The sequence below is a fragment of the Symphalangus syndactylus genome, chromosome 13, assembly GCF_028878055.3.
Source record: "Symphalangus syndactylus isolate Jambi chromosome 13, NHGRI_mSymSyn1-v2.1_pri, whole genome shotgun sequence".
Classification (NCBI taxonomy): Eukaryota; Metazoa; Chordata; class Mammalia; order Primates; family Hylobatidae; genus Symphalangus; species Symphalangus syndactylus.
Window position 1 is genome coordinate 70,678,283 of NC_072435.2, and position 23,388 is coordinate 70,701,670.

The following is a 23,388-nucleotide window of genomic DNA, read 5'->3' on the forward strand; positions in this document are numbered from 1 at the left end:
AAAAACCCTAGAAGAAAACCTAGGCATTACCATTCAGGATATAGGCATGGGCAAGGACTTCATGTCTAAAACACCAAAAGCAATGGCGACAAAAGCCAAAATTGACAAACGAGATCTAATTAAACCAAAGAGCTTCTGCACAGCAAAAGAAATTACCATCAGAGTGAACAGGAAACCTACAGAATGGGAGAAAATTTTTGCAACCTACTCATCTGACAAAGGGCTAATATCCAGAATCTACAATGAACTCAAACAAATTTACAAGAAAAAAACAAACAACCCCATCAAAATGTGGGTGAAGGACATGAACAGACACTTCTCAAAAGAAGACATTTATGCAGCCAAAAAACATATGAAAAAATGCTCATCATCTCTGGCCATCAGAGAAATGCAAATCAAAACCACAATGAGATACCATCTCACACCAGTTAGAATGGCAATCATTCAAAAGTCAGGAAACAACAGGTGCTGGAGAGGATGTGGAGAAATAGGAACACTTTTACACTGTTGGTGGGACTGTAAACTAGTTCAACCATTGTGGAAGTCAGTGTGGCGATTCCTCAGGGATCTAGAATTAGAAATACCATTTGACCCAGCCATCCCATTACTGGGTATATACCCAAAGGACTATAAATCATGCTGCTATAAAGACACATGCACACGTATGTTTATTGTGGCACTATTCACAATAGCAAAGACTTGGAACCAACCCAAATGTCTAACAACAGTACACTGGATTAAGAAAATGTGGCACATATACACCATGGAATACTATGCAGCCATAAAAAATGATGAGTTCATGTCCTTTGTAGGGACATGGATGAAACTGGAAATCATCATTCTCAGTAAACTATTGCAAGGACAAAAAAACAAACACTGCATGTTCTCACTCATAGGTGGGAACTGAACAATTAGAACACATGGACACAGGAAGGGGAACATCACACTCTGGGGACTGTTGTGGGGTGGGGGGAAGGGGGAGGGATAGCATTAGGAGATATACCTAATGCTAAATGACGAGTTAATGGGTGCAGCACACCAACATGGCACATGTATACATATGTAACAAACCTGCACATTGTGCACATGTACCCTAAAACTTAAAGTATAATAAAAAAATAAAATAAAATAAAAAATATATATATATATAAATTTCCACATATTTAAATCAGAAAAAAATAAACAATTTTGATAAAACAATGTGTCAGAATAGAAAATCTGTTTTGATTACTACTTTCAGCTGTTATATAAACTGTGAGTTATAATGTACAATAAAGTGAAAGTACTTTTTCATTAGTGTAACTTTCTTTCATCTATGAGCAGAGAAAGCAAAATCAAGGTAAAAATAGAGGTCAGAAGAGTATGCAGGGAAGTGGCATGTGTCCTGCTCCTTTTCACCTACGTACCTAAATATGCCAAGGATTTAGAGAATGAGTTAAATGACACATAATTACTAGATAATCAAAATACTATATTTTTTTTTTTTGATGGAAGAAATTCAAATTTATTTATTTATTTTTTTATTATACTTTAGGGTTTTAGGGTACATGTGCACAATGTGCAGGTTTGTTACATATGTATCCATGTGCCATGTTGATTTCCTGCACCCATTAACTTGTCATTTAGCATTAGGTGTATCTCCTAATGCTGTCCCTCCCCCCTCCCCCCACCCCACAACAGTCCCCGGAGTGTGATGTTCCCCTTCCTGTGTCCATGAGTTCTCATTGTTCAATTCCCACCTATGAGTGAGAACATGCGGTGTTTGGTTTTTTGTCCTTGCGATAGTTTACTGAGAATGATGTTTTCCAGTTTCATCCATGTCCCTACAAAGGACACGAACTCATCATTTTTTATGGCTGCATAGTATTCCATGGTGTATATGTGCCACATTTTCTTAATCCAGTCTATCGTTGTTGGACATTTGGGTTGGTTCCAACTCTTTGCTATTGTGAATAGTGCCGCAATAAACATACGTGTGCATGTGTCTTTATAGCAGCATGATTTATAGTCCTTTGGGTATATACCCAGTAATGGGATGGCTGGGTCAAATGGTATTTCTAGTTCGAGATCACTGAGGAATCGCCACACTGACTTCCACAATGGTTGAACTAGTTTACAGTCCCACCAACAGTGTAAAAGTGTTCCTATTTCTCCACATCCCCTCCAGCACCTGTTGTTTCCTGATTTTTTAATGATGGCCATTCTAACTGGTGTGAGATGGTATCTCACTGTGGTTTTGATTTGCATTTCTCTGATGGCCAGTGATGAGGAGCATTTCTTCATGTGTTTTTTGGCTGCATAAATGTCTTCTTTTGAGAAGTGTCTGTTCATGTCCTCTGCCCACTTTTTGATGGGGTTGTTTGTTTTTTTCTTGTAAATTTGTTTGAGTTCATTGTAGATTCTGGATATTAGCCCTTTGTCAGATGAGTAGGTTGCAAAAATTTTCTCCCATTGTATAGGTTGCCTGTTCACTCTGATGATAGTTTCTTTTGCTGTGCAGAAGCTCTTTAGTTTAATTAGATCCCATTTGTCGATTTTGGCTTTTGTTGCCATTGCTTTTGGTGTTTTAGACATGAAGTCCTTGCCCACGCCTATGACCTGAATGGTATTGCCTAGGTTTTCTTGTAGGATTTTAATGGTTTTAGGTCTAACATATAAGTCTTTAATCCATCTTGAATTAATTTTTGTATAAGGTGTAAGGAAGGGATCCAGTTGCAGCTTTCTACATATGGCTAGCCAGTTTTCCCAGCACCATTTATTAAATAGGGAATCCTTTCCCCATTTCTTGTTTTTGTCAGGTTTGTCAAAGATCAGATAGTTGTAGCTATGCGGCATCATTTCTGAGGGCTCTGTTCTGTTCCATTGATCTATGTCTCTGTTGTGGTACCAGTACCATGCTGTTTTGGTTACTGTAGCCTTGTAGTATAGTTTAAAGTCAGGTAGCGTGATGCCTCTAGCTTTGTTCTTTTGGCTTAGGATTGACTTGGCGATGCGGGCTCTTTTTTGGTTCCATATGAACTTTAAAGTAGTTTTTTCCAATTCTGTGAAGAAAGTCATTGGTAGCTTGATGGGGATGGCATTGAATCTATAAATTACCTTGGGCAGTATGGCCATTTTCACGATATTGATTCTTCCAACCCATGAGCATGGAATGTTCTTCCATTTGTTTGTATCCTCTTTTATTTCATTGAGCAGTGGTTTGTAGTTCTCCTTGAAGAGGTCCTTCACATCCCTTGTAAGTTGGATTCCTAGGTATTTTATTCTCTTTGAAGCAATTGTGAATGGGAGTTCACTCATGATTTGGCTCTCTGTTTGTCTGTTATTGGTGTACAAGAATGCTTGTGATTTTTGTATATTAATTTTGTATCCTGAGACTTTGCTGAAGTTGCTAATCAGCTTAAGGAGATTTTGGGCTGAGACAATGGGGTTTTCTAGATATACAATCATGTCATCTGCAAACAGGGACAATTTGACTTCCTCTTTTCCTAATTGAATACCCTTTATTTCCTTCTCCTGCCTGATTGCTCTGGCCAGAACTTCCAGCACTATGTTGAATAGGAGCGGTGAGAGAGGGCATCCCTGTCTTGTGCCAGTTTTCAGAGGGAATGCTTCCAGTTTTTGCCCATTCAGTATGATATTGGCTGTGGGTTTGTCGTAGATAGCTCTTATTATTTTGAGATACGTCCCATCAATACCTAATTTATTGAGAGTTTTTACCATGAAGGTTTGTTGAATTTTGTCAAAGGCCTTTTCTGCATCTATTGAGATAATCATGTGGTTTTTGTCTTTGGTTCTGTTTATATGCTGGATTACATTTATTGATTTGCGTATGTTGAACCAGCCTTGCATCCCAGGGATGAAGCCCACTTGATCATGGTGGATAAGCTTTTTGATGTGCTGCTTCAAAATACTATATTTTTATTTTAAGTATGTTAAAAAAAAACTCTGGAAATATCATCTGTTGTGCATTCCAGTATTGTGGAAAATAAAATAAATTACTATGTAAAAAAAAAAAAGAATCAGAAATTGAATGAAAATAACATCATTTATAATAGCATCAAAAAATATAAATTATCTAGGAATAGATCGGGCAAAAGAAAGAGACATGTACTGAAAACTACATAATATCTTGAGAGAAACTAACAAAGACACAAATAGTGAGATATAACTCAGTATTGTTAAGATGTCTTTTTTTTTTTTTTTTTTTTTTTTTTTTGCTGCATTGATCAATGAATTCCAGACAATCCCAGTAAAAATTCTACAAGGCTTTTATTGTATAAATTGAGAAGTTGATCAGAAAATTCATGTGGAAGTGTAAAAATTTTGAATAACCAAAACAACTTTAAATAGAATAAATTTAAAGGACTAATACTATTGTTTTCAAGTGCTAATAATATGGTTTTCAAAAGTTATTACAACTGTAAAATATTCCCAACATTGTGTTATTTGCATAAAGTTAGACAAATAGATTAGTGGAATAGAATACAGAGATCAGAAATAGACCCACACATGGCTGACCACATTATTTTCAACTAATTTTTCAGAAATGCACAAAGGTATTTCAGTGGAAAAAAATAATAAATCGTACTGGAACAATTAGTTATCCATAAAGTAACTTGGACCTATACAACTACAAAAATTAACTCAAAATGGGTCGTAGATGTATTTGTTCATTTTCACACTGCTATAAAGAAATACCCAAGACTGGGTCATTTATAAAAGAAATAGGTTTAATCGACTACAGTTCCACATAGCTAAGGAGGCCTCAGGGAACTTAAAATGATGGCATAAGGCAAAGGGGAAACAAGCACCTTCTTCACAGTGCAGCAAGAGAGAGAAGAGAAAAGGAGGAACTTCAAAACATTTTTAAAACCATCAGATCTCATGAGAACTCACTCACTATCATCAGAACAGCATGGGGGAAACTGCCCCCATGATCCAATCACCTCCCTCTCTCAACACGTGGAGATTATAGTACCCTCCCTCAACACATGAGAATTACAATTAGAGATAAGGTTTGGGTGGGGACACAGAGCCAAACTCTATCATTCTGCCCCAGCCCTACCCAAATCTCATCTTTTTTTTTTTTTTTTTGAGACGGAGTCTCGCACTGTCACCCAGGCTGGAGTGCAGTGGCGCGATCTGGGCTCACTGCAAGCTCCGCCTCCTGGGTTCACGGCATTCTCCTGCCTCAGCCTCTCTGAGTAGCTGGGACTACAGGCGCCCGCCAGCACGCCCAGCTAATTTTTTGTATTTTTTTTCAGTAGAGACGGGGTTTCACCGTGGTCTCGATCTCCTGACCTCGTGATCCGCCCACCTCGGCCTCCTAAAGTGCTGGGATTACAAGTGTGAGCCACCGCGCCCGGCCTAATCTCATGTCTTTTTACATTTCCAAACCAATCATGCCTACCCAACAGTCCCCCAAAATCTTAAATGATTTCAGCATTAACTCAAAGTCCATAATCCAAAGTCTCATCTGAGAAAAGGCAAGTCCCTTCTGCCTATAAGCCTGTAAAATCAAAAACAAGTTAGTTCCTTCCTAGAGACAATGGGAATACAGGCATTGGGTAAATACTCCCATTCCAAATGACAGAAATTGGCCTTGTGGCTGGGACTGGGGCCCTTTATGGACTCAGAATGCTAAGAGTGTGTGCTGATTGGTCTGTGAGAATGCCAAAAAAAAAAAAAAGTTAAACTGAAGACACCACTCAAAGCTGGCCACAACAGTGTAGAAAACTAATTAGGAAAGGGTAGGTATATGTAAAATAGGTGAAGGGTGGGTATCAATCAGAGGAAAGTGTACCAAACAAGAAAACAAGTTCTCAATCCAGTCCAAAGATTTAACATGTAGCTTGGCTTTCAGGTTTTAAACTGTCTTTGGCTTGAAGGTGGGGTTTCACCAGGAACCCAATCCTATCTGCCTAGGCATTTGGCTGCCTGCTGCCACTCTCAACACCATATGGGAGTCACCAAGGCTTGGGGCTTGCACCCTCTGAAGCAACAGCCCAAGCTGTACCTCAGCCCGTTTTAGCTGAGGAAATAGATATAATTGACTCACAGTTCCACGTGACTGGGGAGGTCTCAGGAAACTTACAATCATGACAGAAGGTGAAGGGGAAGCCAGAACCTTCCTTACAGTGCAGCAGGAGAGATAAGAGTAAAGGAGGAACTTCTAAACACTTTTAAAACCATCGGATCTCAGTAGAACTCACTATCAAAAGAAGAGCATGAGGGAAACCACCCCAATAATCCAATCACCTCCCTCCCTAAACGTGGGGATTACAGGTTCCTCCCTCAACACATAGGAGATTTGGGTGGGGACACAGAGCCAAACCATATCAATAGACCTAAATATAAAATCTAAAACTATAAAAATTTTAGAAGAAAAGATGAACAAAAACCTCTATGACCTTTAGATAGCCAAAGATTTTTAAACTACCACACTAAAACAATGATATACATATTTGATGTCATTAAAATTAAAAATAACTACAATTCGAAGACACTGTTAAGAGAATGAAAAGTCAAGCCACCTGGAGGAAAGTCTGTAAACAACAATAATAACAGCAACATATATCAAATAAAGGATGTACCCTGGAATATAGGAAGAACTCTCACAACTCAATATAAAGAAAACTTAAAACTAAATTTTAATTTTTTTTAAATACAAAGAAGATATGTAGGTAACAAATACACATATAAAAATGCTCAACATTATTAGTCATTTAAAAAATGCAAATTAAGGTCACAATAAATACCACTACACCACTATTAGAATGGCTAGAGAGTGGCCATGCCAAATGCTGGGGACAATGTGAAGGCCATGGTATTCTCATGCACTGTTAGATCTATGTCCCTATAATGATATATGTATGAATGCTTTGAACATTCATAGCAACATTATTGGTAGTGACCAAAAACTTGACCAACCCAAATGCCCATCAATGGAAGAATATATAACTAAATTGTGGCATATTCTTTAATGGAAAACTACTCATGTTGTTATGTTTTTATTTGTGTACTCTAAGTAAGTAACCCATTTTTAAATCTTTCACAAATAGAAGATAAAGAGCCTTTGAAAAATTTAAGACTTATACTATTGAAAATCAGGCATAATAGCTGTCAAGTCTTACATCATCAAATAGAACTAGATAAAGACAATGATATTATACTTTAAAATTAAAACATAAAACATGTTTATGTTCGTAATTTAAATATTACTTATTTCATATACAAAATCAAGAAATAATCATAATATCTATGACAAAAACTTTGCAGCTATCACATGCATAATTACCCTGGGTTCACATCTCATTATTCTTCTATAGAATATTCAAGAATAGAACTTCCACGTGATTCATCCTGTAAAGAATTGTTTTAATAGTTTATTTTAACAAAAGAAATGAAAATAAAACTGAGACATATTATTTTTCATTTTCAACATTTATGACTTAATGAATGACTAAAACAACTTGCATACATGCATGAACAAAATCAGAGAAATTAACAGCCATTTGGCTATTCAATGTTTCTCTTTTTTACAGAGGAAATTTTGCAAATATGCCTCCTTACATAAGAGGAGAATCTTGCTCTCTCTGCTCAAAAGAAGAGAAGTGTGTAAAGAACCTCTGCAGTAAGCAAAAATAATAATAATAATATTATTATATTTAGAGAGTAAAGTTTCCATATATATATTATATTTTAAAAATTTGGCTTCTCAAGTTTACAAATTATGGACAAGATTTGATTGTTGCTATCTGATGATATAAATCATTTGTCATAAATTTTAATACTTAAACTCGGATGATTTCTGATTTCTTCACTGATTACTCCCCCTCTGAAGCTAAAGAGCAGAAAGGAATAAGGTACAACCATGATTCAATTTGCTGCTGCACTGAAAATAACTATGGGTTGAAATGCTTCTTATTTTTACTTGCTTTCATTGATCTCCTGTTATTAGTTGTTAGAATAGTGACCCATTCAGAAGTAATTTGTTAGTCAATGTCCAAAGTAACTATGATTTAAAACTAACATGTTTCTCTTTCATGATCAGCTTTTTGGTTCTCAAAACAAATATGCCTTTTAAGACTAAAAGTATAAATGTTGGGCAGTGAGGCCAGAGGAAAAAAAAATGGAGCCATGTGTCAACAAAATATCAAACTCTGTAAAACATTTGAAGAGATTTATTCTGAGTAAATATGAGTGACCAATGGCCTGTGAGACCAATGGGCTGTGAGACAGCCTTCAGGAGACCCTGAGAACATGTGTCCAAGGTGGTCAGGCTACAACTTGTTTTTTACATTTTAAGGAGACATAAGACATCAATCAATACATGCAAGATGTACATTAGTTCTGTCCAGAAAGGCAAGACAACTGGAAGTGGAGCTTGCAAGTCAAAAGTCAAAGGCAGATTCAAAGATGTTCTGATTGGCAATTGATTAAGTAATTGTCTAAAGGCTTACAATCAATAGAAAGGAATACCGCGGTTAAGACAAGGGGTTGTGGAGACCAAGGGTTTATTAAGTAGATGAAACCTCAAGATATCAGGCTTCTGAGAGACTAGATTGTAAATGTTTCTGATCAGATTGGAAAAGTCTCTTCTATTAGACTTAAGATCTGTATTGGTGTTAATGCTGGTCAGCTTCTGAACTCCCCTTTCCCATCATGGCCTGAACCAGTTTTTCAGGTTAGCTTTGGAATGCACTTTGCCAAAAGTAGAGGTCCATTCAGATGGTTGGGGGGCTTAGAATTTTAGTTTTGGTTTACATTCTCCCCCTTCTGCCCAACATTTGCCATAGGCAAGATCAATGGCCAGTAAACATTTACTTTATCCCATAGTGTTGTCAGGGTGGCATGGCTGCCTGCCCCAGGTTCATCCTGTCCCTCAGTGGAACCCCTATTGCCAAGGGACCTAGATCCAAAAACTTACAGCCAATTTAAATGTTCCAGCCCAGATGAGAATGGACATGGACAGGCATTCATTAACTGTTAAGTTTTTTTAAGTAATGTAAAAGCCAACTAACAAAAACACAAAAGTGAAGATACAAAATTGACTTATCTTTAACTTCTATACATTGAGCTGCTGTAATCTTGGTTTTAGTTACAGACTTATAGCAATTAGCTACACAAAACATAAGCATTATTAAGACCTTTTAAGCTAAAGAATTTAGAGCTTTCTATTGTACCACATTTCTTTTTTTGTCTTTAGTAATGTGTCCTAAGGTTTCTGATAAAAATTTTTAATAGATAATTATCTGCATAAATCTCATTACTGGGAGTACCCAGGAGGCTTTGTCATGGGTATCTTTATATTCTTTCAGTAATAATTTGTTGTTAATTCTACAGGAATCAGCAAATTATTTACGGTTAGAATGGATTAAAAGGTGCCACATAATAGCTCAGAAGGCAAAGTCCCTGTTTTACCAGCTGTTTAGGCATCTGTGTACCCATCCTTCATTGAGAGGATCTGAACTAATTATATCCCTCAAAACCAGCCCTTGTCATCTCATGCAACCACCTCTTGCACAGTAGTCCCTGGGCCTAGAGGGAGGGTGCTTGTATACTTTTAGTAACAGAGCATATGCAATGAAAAGCAGATCAGGCTCAATGGGATTCCAAATGAGGAAGATTTGTAGGTTTTGTCAAATTATCTGTCGTCTTCAGAATGCCATGATTCTGGTTTTCCTGGAAGAAGTAAAACCATGAGCGATAAATCACATTAATAATTTGACAATTAAAAAAGAATGTGTGTGTTAGAACAGAAAAAGGAAACTATTCCACTAGGTCACTAACTAAAAACATAAAAATTTATAGCCTGGTACTCTTTAGAGGATTACTGTAGCCAAGAGATAATGCATAATTCCTTTTACCTTCTTTTGCATATAACTTTTAAATAACCTTTGAATTAAACATTTACCTTTCAATAAGAATACATTTTTAAAAAAATGTTTTCCTATCATTTTTCAAGTTGGATGTTGCCCAGAGAATTAATGAATATCCATTGTTAAATATAACTTTAGATTCAAACAAACTTTAGACAAGTTTGTTTACAAACATTTATTCCATTACATTTACCTCATTAATTTATTTAATAGTTCACCCACGGTATTTATAAAAACTGTGATAGTCATCATTTAAAATTATTTCCCTGTTAACCATTTTTATACCCTATGAATTGTGGGTGTTTACTCAAGAAATAAACTTAAGGCTAACTATATGAGTATTTTACCAATAATTCAGTATGTAGCTGTTTTCATTAAACCAACAATACTAAATGTCTTATTTAGCAAAAATTACACAAGCAAAGATTATTCTGTTTTGGGCTGGCTTTATAGTTTTATAACCCTTATGCAAAATTTTGACACCTTATATTTGCCAGGGATAAGTATGAACCCACTTGATCAATAAACAGAAAGAAAAATGCTACAATTCTAATTCTAATGTTACTTTATGAAGAATTTTAAAGCCAGTTTATTTATTAAAGATTTTACTTAAGTCATGTGAACTTGAAAAGCATGTGGGCTTATTATTTTACTTAATTTATGACTACTCTTAACTTTAAGCCAATTTGGTACTTTGTGGCCACGATCCACAACAAAATACATAAACATATACACACACACGCATAGAAAGATCCTATTTTTATTTCAGAACTCTAGCCATAAGATATTAATACAAACTCACTGGTTTACAAAAAGGAAGAAGATTGGATCTAAACAGTGGTTTTTGTCTCAGTAGAAAAGTAACAGCAGATTTAAAGCAGGCAGAAAAGAAAATAGAGAAGTAGAGAATTTAGGAACTCTTGAGTTGCAGATTGACCTTTGGGCTATGAATTTTTCTTTGACATAATTTGTCCATCAGCTTAAAATGTGCAAAACAGACCATAATATGTAACTAGTTTGGGTGCTAGTAAACCTGGCATGCCCTCAACCTTTTTCATTTTGCACAAACACTTGCAAAGAGAGGCACCCTAAAACCAACAGGGCGCCCCAAAGTGGATCATTCTCCTTGTCTTTCCTCATTTTCAGATTGTTGCCCACTTTTTTTCTTAAAAGGAGGAATGGAGCTGTGGCCTAGGCATTTTTTGTGTTGTAGATCAATGTGTGCTGATTTTCGGTGAGACTGCAGTGTTCTACAAATGAGTCATTTCCACCCTCTTATGTGTCTCAGTTTCTCTCTCCAGAGGTCTATCACCTCTGAGAAGGCTAAAAATGCCAACTGAACAGCTCTATATGCATTTCTTGAATGAGTCTTTTAAAACTAATTTTGTTGAGGGTTCCCTGTAGGGCCACTGCATGTCAAAACGGGTTAACCACCCAGACATTCCCACTCAGTCCCCAGTCACCCAAGGGGCAGCTTGTAGTTGGAAGTAACAAAATGTCCTTTCTCTTCAGAGCTGAGGAGGTCTCTCATTTATCTATAAAAATGACAGTTTAAGTTTCTCACAAAAATGCACAAAGCCAATTGAGATTAATTTTGGGAGAAAAAGTAATGGAGAAGATACTTTAGAATACATCTCCAAAGTGGAAACCAAATAGGGTACCCAAAAGGCGGGGGTTCTCCTTGGCTTTAGAAAAAGGCAATGGAGAAGATCCGTTAGAATGCACCTCTAAACTAGAATTTGGATCCTAAACAACAACTTCCTAGGAAAAAAAAAAAGAACTTTTTGACTCTTTTGTAGTAACACTTAGGTTAAAACACAAACATATTGTATAACCATACCAAAGTATTTTATTTCTTTACGTCCTTATTCTATAAGCTTTTTTCCACTTACGATTTTTATTTTACTGTTTAAAGTTTTTGTTAAAAACTGAAATACAAATATACACATTAGCCTAGGTCTACACAGGGTCAGAGTCATCAATATAACCATCTTCCATCTCCACATCGTGTACCACAGGAAGGTCTTGCACATCAAATTACATTCCTTTATGTAATGTATTTGTTGTTATTATAAATATTTTAGAATTTAATAATTGATTTTATTGGCTTAAAAAATTTAAATGCTTTTGTATATTAGTCTATTAACAGTTTTACCAAACTCTCTTATTATTTCTGACAGCTTATTTATTTTCTTGGATTTTATATGATGACAAATCATGTCTTCTGTTAAAAATAATGCAAGTTTTGTTCTTTCTTCTAATCTTTATATTCATTATTTATTTCACAAATAGTTCATTCATTTCTCCAGAGCAATGTTGAGCATAAGCTGTAACAGTAGACACACTCTTCTATTATTCTCAAATTTAAAGACAATGTTTCACCATTGTGTATGTTTGTTTTAGATTATTTTCATTGGTCCTCATTGCCAGGTTATAAAAGTTTTCTCTTTTCCTTATTTTGCTGAGTTTTTAATTTGAATAAATGGTAACTTTAACAATTTTTTCCTGCATCCCTTGAAATAATGCTATTTCTTTCCTTTTAATGTCTTAATGTTGTAAACTGTATCAAAGGGTTTCTAATATACACAGCTACACTGTAAAATTTCAAAAGGTACCGGGAGTTAAGTGATGCCCCAGTAATACAATATTACACTATTCTTTCATTCTCGTAATAAATCCAATTTGGTCATGAGGTTTCCTTAAGAGATGCTTAGATTCTTTTTAACTTTTTATTTACAAATTTTTGCATTTATTTTTAGAATTGTGCTTGGCCATATAATTTTCCTCCTGTATTTTTCCTTGATTGTTGACTTCAGGGTTGTATTAGACTCATTTTAAAAAGTTGGCATTTGGAAAAAATTTTTCCTTTAGTACTTTGGTTACAGTTTGTATAAGATTCTGATAATTTAATTTTTTAATGTTTAGTAGACATTCTCTGTAAAGCTATTTTGTTCTAGTGTGAGTGTGTTATGTGTAAATTTTAATTACTGATTAATTTTTTTAATCATTATAGGATATTTGGGTTTGTGGAAGACTTTAGCAAATTTTCTGTTTTATCCACATTTCAATGAAATTCTCTTATATTTTTATACGTACTTCATGTGTAGCTATGTTTCATTTATGTCCTATGACTTTTGACTTGTACTTTTTCTCTTTTTTGTTGATCAGTCTTTATCAGAAAACATAGCTTGGTTGGCTTCTTATTTGAGAGATAGGAAATATAGCATAACAGTTATATATATAGACCTCAGAGTCAGATGGTTTAACTCGAGGTGATTAAGAGTATTAAATATGACTAAATACAAGAAATTATTTGAGCCTCCCACAAAGTAATTTTTCAATACATTTTAGCTATTATTATAATTAAGTTCCACGTTTTCTATCATTTAACCCAGTTTATATTTTGTATCATTCATCGCTCTCTGACATTATCATTTTTACTCATCCTATTTATTTAATTTTTAAATTGAGTACAGATTTTTCTCTCATTTTTCCACAATAAAAGGGATTTTATTTTTTCCTGGTAACCATTATATCCAAAGCTAGAATCATGCTGAGTATGTAGTAGAAAGTCAAAAAAAATTAATTTTTTTTAAGTAGATTATTTCCTAATGAAGTGCTGGATGCTATTAGAATGGTAAACTGGGGAGGAAAATTTGATGTGGGAAAGACATCGAGAAATATTTGGAGTAAAGACCACTACAGAAATGAATGAGATTGTTAATGAATAGTTCTGCATACAAAAAATTCAACATGAAGAAATTACGTTTCTTCAGGGACTTGAATTGGGAATGAAAGAGTGGGAAAAATAAAGTTAACTACTTTATAGCTTTGTCTGCTTTTGACTTTTGTGCCTTCAACACAAGAGGTATTTTAGAAATATTTGTTGACATAACACTGTTGGAAGGAAGCATTGTAAAGAGTTTTAAGTACTGTAGGATTGATTAGGAAAGTTTCATTTTCTTGTTAAAAAGTCAAACTAATTTTTGTTAGTTGATTGTCTTATTCTAAAAGCCATAAAAGCAAAGAAATATCTTGTCTTGTTTTATAATATTTTACAATATTAACTTTTATTTTTACTTTAGGGACTCCACAACTTATTATACCTAACCGTATGTATCAAAATATTTTAGTATTAATTAAATTATTTCCTCCCATTGAAAATGAATTGAACTCTTAACTATTCTGGTTTTGTTTTTGTTTTTGACAGAAAATCCATTTCTGAAGCCAATGGGGAGAGCACTTCAGCAGACAGCCTTTAATCCATTCAGCTTAGGTTTTCTTCTTCTGAGAATCTTTTAATGTCATTTAAATACAAAAGAAATTCTCAAATGTTAAAATAAAGGAACAGTTTATTGCTTAATATAAGATCATCAGTTTGATTCTTTATTGAATCTTCTATACTCTTGCCTGATACCTAATTGTTTTTGTTTTTAACTCAAAAAATGTATCGTAGTATGGAAAATGGATAGCAGTAGAACAAAGTCTTAAGATTATTTTTTAATGACAAATCCATATGTATATCAAAAGTGTTCCACTCTTTAATTTTCTAATGAGAATGGATTGTCATTTTAGTTATAGTACATTTAGAGAACTAAAGACATTTCAGATATTAGCTAGTTTCCTTATATACCAGTAGTTTCCTTTGTGAATACCATCAACATCATTCAGAAACAAAATGTTACTGAGGAAAGTTTTTTTGGATAGCATGTAATGTTATACATTATGGCCATAATCAATGGTTGGGGAGTAAATCAATGAATTAAACTCAAAAAGGAAAATTAACTAAATTTTCAACCTTTACAAAGTAAATATATGTTCTGCAAATTAAAGTCACACTCTTCTAGGTGATTTATTTTTAAATATGCCCCATAGAAAATAACAGGATGCTAACAGCGTATCTTTTAAAAGCCATACAAAATTAGTATAGGTAACAACATCTCTACAAACCAGAGAATTATTCAATTCTGGCATTTCTTTTTTCTGAAGGAAAAAAAAACATAATATTTAATAAATTCACTCTTCAAAATCATCAATGCTGAATTGTTGACTCCTGTGGAGTAAATTATCTGGATGTTTTTCTTCTCAACTAAGGCAAGCTCCAGCTTCCTTCAGCTATTGTATTAGGGCTCTCTAAAGGGACAGAACTACTAGGTTATATGCATGTATAAAAGAGAATTTATTAAGGAGAATTGACTCACACGATCGAAAGGTTAAGTCCCATCTGTAAGTTGAGGAGCAAGGAAGCCAGCAGTAGCTCAGTCCAAGTTTCAAAATCTCAGAAGTCAGGAAGATGACAATTCAGCCTTCAGTGTGTGGCTGAAAGCCTGAGAGCCCCTGGTAAACCACTGATGTAAATCCAAGAGTCCAAAAGACGAAGAGCCTGGAGTCTGATGTTTGAGGGCAGGAAGCGTTGAAGTTCTGCACACTGGGGAGATTTCCCTTCACAAGCATCCTTCAGGGATACCAGGAAAGGGGCTATGGTGCTGCAGCTGTCCATTTTGAGGTGGTGTCTGCATATCATGCAGAACCATCCATAAACCAGGCCCTAGTTTTCTTTCCCCTGTCAACTGATCATAGGGAAATGCAAATGTCTCACCAATGAGTCCAGTGTGTTTGCTTTTTCTCACTCACTGGGTCCAGTCAGCATTATGTTATCAATGTAATGGACAAGTGTGATATCTTCTGAAAGGGAAAAGTGATCAATATTTCTGTAAACAAGATTATGACACAAAGCTGGAGAGTTGATATACCCCTAAGGTAGGACAGTGAAGGTATACTGCTTGCTTTGCCAACTGAAGGCAAATTGTTTCTGGTGGGCCTTATGGACAGGAATCAAGAAAAAGGCATTTGCCAAATTAATGGCTGCATACCAGGTACCAGGATATGTGTTAATTTGCTTGAGCTATGAAAACACACATGGTACAGCAGCTACAATTAGAGTCACCATTTGGTTAAGCCTAGGATAATTCACTGTCATTGTCCAAGATCCATCTATCTTCTGCACAGGCCAAATGAGAGAGCTGAATGGGGATGTGGTGGGAATCACCATCCCTGTTTCTTTTAAGTCCTTGATGGTGGCACTAATGTCTGCAATCCCCCCAGGGCTGCAATATTGTTTTTGATTTACTATTTTTCTAGGTAGAGGCATTTCTAATGGCTTCTTTTTGGCCTTTCCCACCACAATAACCCTCACCCTATCGGTCAGGGAGCCAATGTGGGGATTCTGCCAGCTGCTAAGTATGTCTATGCCTATTACGCATTCTGGCACTGGGAAAACGACCACAGGATTCATCCAGGGACCCATTGGCCCCACTGTAAGTCAGACCTGAGCTAAAAATTCCATTAATTACCTGACCTCCATAAGTCCCTACTTCAACTGGAGGACCACAATGATGTTTTGGGTCCCCAGGAATCAATGTCAGTTCAGAGCCAATATCCAGTAGTTGCCGCAAGGTCTCATCATTGCCCTTTCCCCAATACATAGTTACCATGGTAAAAAGCCAGAGTTCTCCTTGGAGAAGGATGGGAAGATGATGAACAGTACAAATTTTTGGTAGCGTAGTGGGGTCCTTCCTCAAGGGGATCCAGCCTCCTCTTTATTCAAGGGGTTCTGGGTCCAAAAGTGGTTCAAGTCTGGAAATTGATTGAGGGTGTGTGATTTGCTATTTTTATAATACAAATTAGTCTTTTGTCCACTCGACCTGAAAGTTTTCTGCCTATACAAATTAAGTAACAATGCTGTAGGCTTCCTATCAATTTTACTTCTAGAAACACCGTAATTAATTAGCCAGTGCTAGAAGTCTACATGAGTCATACTATTCTGATTGCTGCTTTGCCTGTGCTGTCCATTATGGTAATTATGCCCACCTTGTCTTTGACGGTTGAGTGCCACTACTTGGCCCCTGCCACCTCTGGATCCAATTACTCCCATTGAATGTAAGTTTTCCAATTGAGTGAGTGTGGTTCCCACTGTAAGATCTGGCATACAGAGAAGAGCAATTGCAGACTTCAAGGATGCAGGTACTCCCCTCACAAATCTGTTTTGCAAGATATTGGTTAAGGGTATGTCTTCTGGATCCACCCAGTTGGAATGAGTAGGTCTAAAGTGATCAATTCACTCTAGCATTTCAATCTCTCTAAGCCTTTGGATCCCTTTGTCTATATTAAACCAAGGGACGTCGGGCATTTCCAGCTCACTCACAGTGGGCCATCTTTTGATCCATGTTTCAGCTAACCAAGCAAATAAACTATTAGAACGTTTTTTAACTCCCCAAGCTGCAACATTAAATGAAGAATCTGTTTAGTGGGCCCATGTCAATAAATTCAGCCTGATCCAACTTTATGTTTCTTCCACCATTATCCCACACCCTTAATATCCATTCCCATACCTGTTCTCCAGATTTCTGCTTATATAAATTAGAAAACTCAAGCCATTCTTTTGGAGTGTAGTGCACTTCTTCATGGGTTCACACCCTGAACCTTACCTCTAGGGGCCTGCTGGGACTTGAGCCTAATTATAGGTCTAGAAGCAAACAGGGGTGTTGAGGATGTGTCCTGAGGAGAATCAGCATTGTCTTGCCTGGCAACTGCCTCAGGCAGTACAGGGTTAATCTCCTGAAAGGTGGAAAGGCTGATGGCAGTATGGGTGAGAGAGGGGATATTGCCACCACCTCTGGCAAAAAAGGCTCATCAGAATTTAGGAGCTCAGTGCCCCCAGCCTCATCCCTCATCAGGGTCCTCCCACACATCCCCATTCAAAGTTGTAAGGTCTCATTCTTTTCCAATCAATGTCCTCATTTTAACAGTAGATACCTGGTGAGGCTGAGCGTGCACCTTTCATTGCAGGTCAGCCACTCGCATGATAAGAGCTTTTGTCTGATTTTCCACAATTTCAGCCCTTTGTCTTCAGGAGGTAAGACTCTCACTCAGGGCAATCTTAGAAGATTTGAGGCTCAGTATGGGCTTCTGGAGCTGGGAATTAGAATCCCTGAGCTCATCATTTTCTTTCATCATTTTGTCCAGGGAATTTAGAAGCAACCAACCAACTTTATTATATTCCTTGATGCTCTACATATAGTTGAAGGTATTATGTATAGTCACTAAACTCCTTGTTTCTCAAGAGCGTTGAATCAGGAGTATCAATGCATTTATTTTGCATAACTCTTTAAACAGTTCATGCCAAGAACTATCAGTGTTCTCCATCCTATCAGAAGTAGAGTCCTTAGCATTTTTGAGTCTAATCAGATTAAGCAGCCAACTCCAGAAACCCCAAAACCAACTAAAGAAATCCATCCTTAAAATTCTGTTCCTCTAAAACCACTCCTGGTACCAAAATCTGTATTTGGCAGGGTTTCCTAAAGGGACAGAACTACTAGGATATGTGCATATATGAAAGGGGTTTATTAAGGAGAATTTACTCACACAATCACAAGGTGAAATCCCACAATAGGCCATCTGTAAGTTGAGAAGCAAGGAAGCCAGCAGTGGCTCAGCCCAAGTCCCAAAACCTCAGAAGTCAGGAAGCCCACAATGCAGCCATCAGTCTGTGGCCAGAGGCCCAAGAGCCCCTGGTAAACCACTGGTGTAAATCCAAGAGTTCAAAAGCCGAAGAGCCAGGAGTCTGATGTTTGAGGGCAGGAAGCGTCCAGCACAGGAGAAAGATGAAGGCTGAAAGACTCAGAAGTCAGCTCATTCCACCTTCTCCTGCCTGCCTTATTCCAGCCACAGTGGCAGCTGACTGGATGGTGCCTACCCACATTGAGAGTGGGTCTGCCTCTCCCAGTCCACTGACTCAAATGTTAACCTCCTTTGGCAACACTCTCACAAACACACTCAGGAACAATACTTTGCATCCTCCAATCCAATCAAGCTGACACTTAATATTAACCATCATAGATATATATATATATGTGTGCGTGTGTGTGTGTATATATATATAAAATCTGTAATATATATAATCATTTTAAATGTATTTTTAATAGAACTGAACATTGTTTTGTATATATTGTCAGATATCTAGGAATTTCCACATAGCTGGGTGATTGATACTTTTTTTTCTTTTTGAGACAGGGTCTCACTCTGTCACCCAGGCTGGAGTGCAGTGGTGTAATTTTGGCTCACTGCAACCTCCACCTACCAGGCTCAAGCAATTCTCCCACCTCAGCCTCCCAAGTAGCTGGGACCACTGGCGCGTGCCACCACGCCTGGCTAATTTTTGCATTTTTTTTGTAGAGATGGGGTTTTGCCATGTTGCCCAGGCTGGTCTTGAACTCCTAAGCTCAAAGCAATCCACCTGCCTCAGCCTCCCCAAGTGCTGGGATTATAGGCATGAGCCACTGCGCCTGGCCGATTGGTGCTAATTTTTATAAATAAGCCAAGTAGTTTTATATTTAAGTCTGCTTACATCTGTCAGCGTTCTCCAGAGAAACACAACCAATAGCAGAGAGAGAGGGGGAGAGGGAGAAGGAGAGAAAGAGGAAGAGGTGGAGTGGGAGGGGGAGAGGCAGAAAGAGATTTTTAGTAATTGGCTCACAGGATCCTGTGGGCTAACAAGTGGAAATTTTTAGGGCAAGCTGTCAGGATGGAGATTTAAGTGAGAGTTGCTGTTGCAATCTCTAGTCCAAATGTTGAAAACTCAGGCAAAATGTTTATGTTGCAGTCTGCAGGCAGGATTTCTTTTTAAGAAAAACTCAGTCTTTGTACTTAAGGCCTTCAACTGGTTGAATGAGGCCCACTCGCATCAAAAAGGATAATCTGATTATAAATTTTAATCACATCTAAAAAAATATCTTTACAGCAACATCTAGACCAGTACAACCAAACAACTGGTCACTGTAGACTATCCACATTGACACACAAAATTAGCCATCACATTGCTATTTGACATCACGTAATAGAGTCTTATATTTTTAGTAATGTAAGCTTTCGCTATTTGTTTAACTATTGCATTGTTAAAATTCTCATTCATAATTACTTGTTTTTTAACTTGTGGTATGAAATAACCTAAAGGTAAATTCACATGTATGTAGAGTATATTTTTCTACCTATTGCTTTATCATTTTGTTATCTTCATGGATTTTTAATTAAACATTTTCATTAATAATTAAACCATCCTCTGATTTTTAATATAATTACTCCTTTACCCCCTTTATACTTATTCATTCAAGAGCACATGATTTTCTTTAAGTCAGATTAAAATTTAAAATTTTTTTACAGAATTATATTCCCTGATGAAGAGGTACTTGTCAAAGAGTGTTAAATTAGCACTGCTATAGGAACTTTCAAGTCGTAACAGTTCTCAGAAAATGGAGTTTATTCACAGGAATTTGGGTCCATGCTAAAGCTATGAGCAGAGGCTAGAAAGGCAGAGCATCTCCATCCTATTAGTGGGCTTTCCTCTCACTGTCAAGAAAGGAAAATTCTGGGCCAAGGATATGTCTTTTTTATTTCTTGTGATCTTAACAACAGCCTCTTGACAGGACATCTTGGGAAGCCTGTCATTGCTTGAGGTTCCTTTACTCTGAGTAGACTGTTAAAAGTGACTTTAAGTAACCCTCCTATTTCACTTAGTTTGGAATTGCTAGACAAACTGCTCTAGGCTTAGCTTTTTCAAACTACTGAGCATAGTTAACTCAAGATTTAAGTAGTGCATTTTTCAGGAGATTCTCTTGTCCTGCTAGGACAAGTTTGGGTTGTCAAACTCAAATAAGTGTGTGTTCCCAGAAATTGCTGAATCACTTCAAAATATGAAACAAAGAAATCAGACTTGTCAATAATAGTTGGGCCAGTTTTCTACCTCTTGGGAGAAATGGTGAAGAGATAGTTTAAACAGTATTCTCTGTAGTTTATTATTATTACTATTATGCATCCCTATCAGTTAAAAAAAAAAAAAAAAAATTGTAGAGTGACCAAAAATCCTAGTTTGCCTAAGACTGAGAGGTTTCCTAGAACATAAGAAAACACGCCCAGACTAGGACATTCTCTAACAAATGTGGAAGTGGTAACCCTTACATTAAATCAAAAGGTACTATATGTACATTTAACTAAATGTATTATGTATATTTTTATAATAAAGTAATATATTACAAAATACATAACGATTGAACCTAAAAAGGATGAAGTAGAAATAAATTTAAAAATAAATGTTAAAGAGATGTTTATACCAGGAATATAAGAAGAAACACTTGTGACAGTTTTATATTATTTGCTTGCATTTGTATCTTGACAACTATATTGAATCGGCAATTTCCTCTTAGCAATTTTTCCAGGATATGTGATCATTTTGAGATGGTTGGCTTAGTTAAAACTAGGTAATTTAAACTGTAATTAAATTTGCCTGTGATCACTAACTGTACCGGGGAAATAAATAAATTCCGTTATCATCACTTCGAGTGGAACTCCCATTTTCTCTCAGAAAAACAACATATCACTTGCCAATGTCCTCCAGACCAAAACTGCCAGCAACTCACCTGTAGTTATATTAACTTGGTTTGCTTCTTGCAGCTAGGGAAACTACATTGATTATTATAAGAATAACTCAATAAATATTTATTAAGCATGCTCTCATGAAAACTAATATTAAAAAAATTTAGTAAGCATGCATAATATCTGGCACCATGCTAAGTGTTAATAATTATTTTTAGTTCTTGTGAATTCAATGAGTGAAAATAAGAGAATTTAAATTTAATAATAGTAATACCTAACAGTAATGTTTGCACTATGCCAAGCACTAAGTGCCTTACATCTAATAACTTATATAATTCCCTCAATAATGAGGTAGATGCTATTAATTTTTATTCCTCAAACTACCAGTAAAGCTAAACATATTTTCATAAACTACATTCAAATTTACCAATATATTGTTTGAGAGTTATTAAGAAAGGCTAGGAATGTTATTTTCACCTTTGATGAAAAGATTACAGGAAGTTGTTTCAAACATACGACCATACTTCATATTGACCTAATGAATACAGAAGTAATGTGCATTCAGGAGTCAAATTTTAATATAAATAGTCTCAGATTTATACTCAGTTTTATGGCTTGGTCTTTTAGAGACTGATATGGTTTGGCTGTGTCACCACCCAAATCTCAATGTGAATTGTATCTCCCAGAATTCCCACATAGGAGGGACCCAGTGGGGAGGTAACTGAATCACAGGGGCCAGTCTTTCCTGTGCTATTTTCATGAAAGTGAATAAGTCTCATGAGATCTGATGGGTTTATCAAGGGTTTCTGCTTTTGCTTCTTCCTCATTCTGTCTTGCCGCTGCCATGTAACAAGTGCCTTTAGCCCTCTGACATGATTGTGAGAACTTCCCTAGCCATGTGGAACTGTACAAAGTCCAATTAAACCTCTTTCTTTTGCAAATTGCCAAATCTCAGGTATGTCTTTATCAGCAGCATGAAAACAAACTAATACAGAGACAAATGATACTTTAGTTCCAGAGGTCCAAATTCCTCCTGAAATCTAGTTATATATACTCCATCATACCTATATGTGAAAAGAGTAGATGCAGGATGAATATTTCAACTACACTGTTATTTAGCCTTTTTTTTTTTTTTTTTTTTTTTTGGTAAATTACCTGTTCATTTTCTTCCTCTATTTTTCTAATGGTGCTGCTCTTATTCATTTTCTTAAGCTTTTTTTTTTTTTTTTGACACAGAGTCTCACTCTGACGCCAGGCTGGAGTGCAGTGGCACAATCTCGGCCCACTGCAACCTCCGCCTCCCGGGTTCAAGCGATTCTCCTGCATCAGCCTCCCGAGTAGCTGGGACTACAGGCATGTGCCACCATGCCCAGCTAATTTTTGTATTTTTAGTAAAGACAGGGTTTCACCATGTTGGCCAGGATGGTCTCGATCTCCTGACCTCATGATCTGCCCGCCTCGGCCGCCCAAAGTGCTGGGATTACAGGCGTGAGCCACCGCACCTGGCCTCTTAGGAAATTTGAATGGCTCCCTGTGCATCTGGGATTTTAATCCTTGGACATTTATCTAGCAAACTTCTCAGTTGCCCTATTTTACATTTTAACAAAGTAAAGTCTATCTTTCTACCTTTTAAAGTTGGCTTTTATGTGTGGGTCATTTTGGTTTTCTCTTTTAATGCTTCTCATGAACAATTATCTGAATCTGAAATTTGAATTATAGAAAAGATCAATGGAGTATGTATAGAAAAGAAACGAGTCAATAAAATAAAAACAATGTTTCTAATAACATCTATGCAGAGAACAAAATAATACATTTCAGTATCTTCAGTCTTGTTCCATGATCATTTTCAGTAAATGTAGATTAAAAATACATTTTTAAATTTGCTAGCTTTTATCCAAATCAATAAGCATATGGAATTAGAGTATTATTTCCTTAAAATTTCAAGTGTAGACCAGGCATGGTGGCTCATGCCTGTAATTCCAGCACTTTGGAGGCCAAGGAGGGTAGATCACACGAGGTCAGGAGTTCAAGACCAGCCTGGCCAACATGGTGAAACCCCATCTCTACTAAAAATACAAAA

General features: G+C 36.4%; 2 protein-coding genes across 4 annotated transcripts in view; one reads left to right on the plus strand and one right to left on the minus strand.

Annotated features, from left to right (window-relative positions):
• The window catches only part of GLIPR1L1 (GLIPR1 like 1), a 41,441-nt gene extending 27,192 nt beyond the window's left edge, over window positions 1–14,249 (plus strand). Inside the window, exons 4-6 of one of the 2 annotated variants that reach the window (XM_055235978.2) lie at window positions 7,545–7,633; window positions 13,967–13,993; window positions 14,092–14,249. In XM_055235978.2, coding sequence (XP_055091953.1) covers window positions 7,545–7,633; window positions 13,967–13,993; window positions 14,092–14,183 — 208 coding nt within the window. In that variant the 3' untranslated portion in view covers window positions 14,184–14,249. The remainder of the gene's footprint in view (window positions 1–7,544; window positions 7,634–13,966; window positions 13,994–14,091) is intronic. The other variant, XM_055235979.2, reaches the window with a different exon arrangement.
• The window catches only part of CAPS2 (calcyphosine 2), a 118,072-nt gene that overhangs the window by 86,307 nt on the left and 8,377 nt on the right, over window positions 1–23,388 (minus strand). The gene's annotated exons all lie outside the window — the stretch shown is intronic.